At 41.7% G+C, this 3,927-nt stretch overlaps 1 protein-coding gene across 2 annotated transcripts; it reads right to left on the bottom strand.

Annotated features, from left to right (window-relative positions):
- Window positions 1-793: 793 nt before the first annotated feature.
- LOC134208058 (actin-3-like) lies at window positions 794-2,393 on the bottom strand. 2 transcript variants are annotated; one of them, XM_062684155.1, is made up of 3 exons: window positions 1,555-2,393; window positions 1,304-1,496; window positions 794-1,231 (listed from the first exon to the last, which is right to left on the bottom strand). In XM_062684155.1, the coding sequence occupies exons 1-3, from the start codon at window positions 1,961-1,963 to the stop codon at window positions 838-840; spliced, it is 996 nt and encodes a 331-aa protein (XP_062540139.1). In that variant the 5' UTR covers window positions 1,964-2,393; the 3' UTR covers window positions 794-837. The 2 variants fall into 2 exon arrangements, with proteins under 2 accessions (XP_062540139.1, XP_062540138.1); XM_062684154.1 differs by having other exon boundaries at window positions 794-1,496.
- Between the last annotated feature and the right edge of the window lie 1,534 nt (window positions 2,394-3,927).

The following is a 3,927-nucleotide window of genomic DNA, read 5'->3' as shown; positions in this document are numbered from 1 at the left end:
GGGGACTTCCCAAAAAATCTCCAGTGAATATTCTGAAAGGTTTCTACAAGTTCCAAAGAATATCTTTTGGGCATTCCATTTCTTGGATATTCCAAAATGCTTCCTTTGTAAATTCGAAAAAAAATCCTTTGAAGTGCCATAGTTTGCAAAAAAAGTTCCTGCCGAAAATCAAACGAATCTGCAGTAAAATCCAAGTGAAGATTTTGAAATTTTTTTATAGAGAATACTTTGGAGAATTTTCTTGTTAACACAGAAGAATTTCCTGGTGAAATCTATGATAGTTTTAAGGCGTAGCTCAGACTTTTACTTTAGTGAAATTCATTAAATTTTTAAGGAGAAATGCAAAAGATTATTTCGGTAAAGTCATGCAAAAAACAACGGAACATCCTAAAAAATCAAACAAGTGAACTTCGCACGAAGCTGCTGTATAAATCGCTTTTAAAAAACATTAAATTAAAAAGTCTACGTAGACTTTTGGTATACCATCCCCCCTTCATAGACTATCGTAGACTTTTTCAAAACCCCTCCCTCCCCCTCAAGAGTCTACGTGGTTTATGGACAGCCCCTTAAAGGTACATTATATATATCCGATACGATGTACGATCAATTAAATCTGCTAAACGAAAGTTTGAGCAGAAAAATCGGTAATTTTTCGTTGGCGCTTGGTGCGTTTTGGCTGGACCCCGACCAAATGTATATCGAGTATACTTCATATCGGGGGTAAGTTATATCGAAGATTACCTGTATATATCATAGACTAGGTTGGAACTTGCTAAAAAACGAATTCGACGTAACACACATGAAAGCATGCTGTATTTCATGTAAAATAATGTAAATCTAAAGACACTTGCGTTGCACAATGTCCAATCCAAAATCGTCGTACTCTTCTCTTGTGATCCACAGGTTTTGGTAGCCGGCCAGCGATGCCAAATTTGAACCACCCCTCCAAGCCGAGTATATGCGTTGCGCAGGAGTAATCACCTTGATCTTAACTGCGTCCGGGGCTACTAGCGCCCGTAGTTCTCGTTCCAACCGATTGGCCATTCCACCGAACATGGTTGAACCACCGGAAAGCACTACATTGGCAAACAGTTCGTTCCGGACATCGATGTCGCAATTCATAATTGAATTAAATAATGCCTGATGAATGCCCGAAGTTTCTAAATCTACGAGTGACGGTTGAAAGAGAACCTCAGTACAGCGAATTCTCTCCTGTCCTACGGTGATGCTTCTGCCGTTGGGTAGTTGAAAGTACATTTCCGATGCCGTAGATATTTCCTTTTCAAAGTCAAGAGCCACGAACCCCAGCTTCTCCTTGATATTTCGAACTGTTTCGTTAGTCAGCCGAGTTATTCCTTTATCGGCTAGACAACTAGCCAAGTAATCTGTCAATTTGCTACCCCCAACGGTTATTATTTCGATGGCTTGTGTCAATGTGTGACCCCTATCAATAGGGACAACATACGTTGCGTCGTGTCCACAATCCAATACAATTCCTGAAATGATTGTTTGAATTATATGGAAAACATCATATCAACGAGGTAATCTAATCACCTGATGTGCGTCCCGAAGCATATAAACTAAGTACTGCCTGATTTTCGATGAGTACAGCTGGGCAGCTGAACGACTCGAACATGATTTGTGTCATCTTCTCGCGGTATGCCTTCGGATTGAGTGGTACGTCACTCAGCAGGACCGGGTGTTCCTCCGGAGCAATTGTCAATTGATCGTAGAATGTGTAATGCCAAATCTTTTCCATGCTATCCCAATCGGTTATCCGACCGAGTTGTATTGGATTCACTAGCTTGGATGCCTCCAGGCTTCCCACGACGTCCTGCTCTTCGGCGCTGGTACCGACGACCGTGGGAAACACAACCGCCGGTTCATGCTCTCCGGCCAAGCCAGCCTTGATCCATCCGGATCCATTATCGATGACAACTGCGGTTTCCAGCGGATCTAGCATCGTCAATTGAAGTGGGTTTTGTAGTTATTTGATTTATAGATTTTGCAAATGACTAACGACGACTGAGTGCGTTTGCCATCCATCCAGTGCGGTGGTCATTCATGTGGGGACATCGATAAGACAATAACGGCCTTATCACGCCGGTTATCTACGCTTTGTTTCGATCTGAAAGTGTGCACGTAAACTCATCGGCGCATGGGTCTGTTGCAGTTAATTCATTGTTTCTACAGCTACAGTCGCAAATTCACGGAAATTGCTGTTTGTTATCAACAATTAAAATGGATTCTAAATTTCTCTTGGAAGTTCACTGCCGCCTAAAAATCTACATGTTTAAAAGTTGTGTTGCTGTTACTGTTAGCAGATCTCGATCGATATGAATATAGAAGTTGTTGTGTAGTACAAATTTCATGAAATTATCGAAGCCCTAACAATAAAGACCATCAAACTAACCATAGGCGTCTTTTAAGTACTTGCTATGTCACACTTAGATCTAGAGGTTTGCGCCGCCGCGCCACGCCGTCGCCGCCGGCATTTTTGCATCGGCGCGCCGCCGTTTGAAATTTGTCACGCCGTTGGTCCATAATTTTCCACCCGATTCAAAATTAAAGAAGTCCGCAGAATTTTCCGTTAAAATTAGGACGATTTATTGAAATTTCCGTAGATTTTTCCGCATTGGCGTAACTAGCCCCGATGCCTAGGAGCCCCTTTATCTATTTTCTTTTTGAGCTTCTTTTCAAAAATTCTCGAACATTTTACCACCTCATTAAGCTATCTTTATTGGTAATGTGATAAATACGGTCCAACCAGGTACCTAAGGCAATTGCGGATCAATCACACTCATCCATATTCATTTTTCTCAAGCATGTGCTTTCTGCTGTAGCCCATACCCGGGTAGAAGTTGTGATATTGATAACAAAACATGATATTAACTTGTTTGAAAAAAGAGTAAAAATAACTTGCGAATATAATAAAAAATTGCACCGAAATATCATAAAAATATCAATAACTCAATAACCATAAACTCGGTTTGTCCCGCACACTGAAAGGACAATATGTGACGGGTCACCGTCATGTTCCCAACGGTAGGCAGTGTAAATTTTTGCATATTTCTATAAATATACTATCCATCTCAAATGAAAAAAAAGCAACATTCCTCCAAGGATTCCGACGGGAATTCTCTAAGGATTTCGATGACCGAAGGGAACCTCCAGGGATTCTGAAGGCAACCCATCAGGGATTCCGACAGGAATGTTCCAGGGCTTTTTTTCTCTAGGAATTTCGACTTCCAGGAATATTCCAGAAATTTGAACGGGAATGTTCCAGTGAATCCGACAGAAATGTTTCAGGGATTCCAATGAGAATCTTCTAGAGATTCCGAATAGAATCCTCCAGGAATTCCGACGAGAATATTCATGGATTTCGAAGGGATCCCGAAAAAATCGTGGAGGGACTCCGAATCAATCCTCCAGAGATGCCGTAAAGAATTCTCCAGCGACTCCGAAGGGAATCCACCATGTATGTTTAAGCAAACCGTTGAAGGATTCCGAAGTAAATCGTCGAGGGAGTTCGAAATTGATCTTCTAGGAATTCCCTTGCAAACCGTCGAAGTATTCCGAAGCAATTCGTCGAGGGATACCGAAGCAAATCGTTAAGGGGATTCCCATCATCGAGGGATTTCGAAGCAAATCATTCAGGGATTCCGAGGCAAAACGTCGAGAGACTCCGAAATAAATATTCAAGGGATTCTGAAGCAAATCGTCGAAGTATTCTGAAACAAATCGTCAAGGAACTCCGACACAAATCTCCGACAAAGTTCGAAACAAATCTTCGAACGACTCCGGAGGAGTTCCGAAGCAAATTAACGAAAAATTCTGAAACAAATCATCCATGGATTACGAACGGTATCCCCCAAAGATCCCCAAGGGTATCCCTTAACGATACCGAAAGGAATCCAGTGTGAATTC

The sequence above is a fragment of the Armigeres subalbatus genome, chromosome 1, assembly GCF_024139115.2.
Source record: "Armigeres subalbatus isolate Guangzhou_Male chromosome 1, GZ_Asu_2, whole genome shotgun sequence".
Taxonomy (NCBI): Eukaryota; Metazoa; Arthropoda; class Insecta; order Diptera; family Culicidae; genus Armigeres; species Armigeres subalbatus.
Note: the sequence above shows the minus strand (reverse complement) of the source record. Positions and strands in the feature narration are given on the sequence as shown.

Bases quoted from the DNA above. Each gene is read 5' to 3' on its own strand.
- LOC134208058 (XM_062684154.1), bottom strand. From the start codon at position 1,963: ATGCTAGATCCGCTGGAAACCGCAGTTGTCATCGATAATGGATCCGGA. The intron at 1,497-1,554 runs GTGATTAGATTA...CAATCATTTCAG, and splicing joins TGCTTCGGGACGCACATCAG to GAATTGTATTGGATTGTGGA.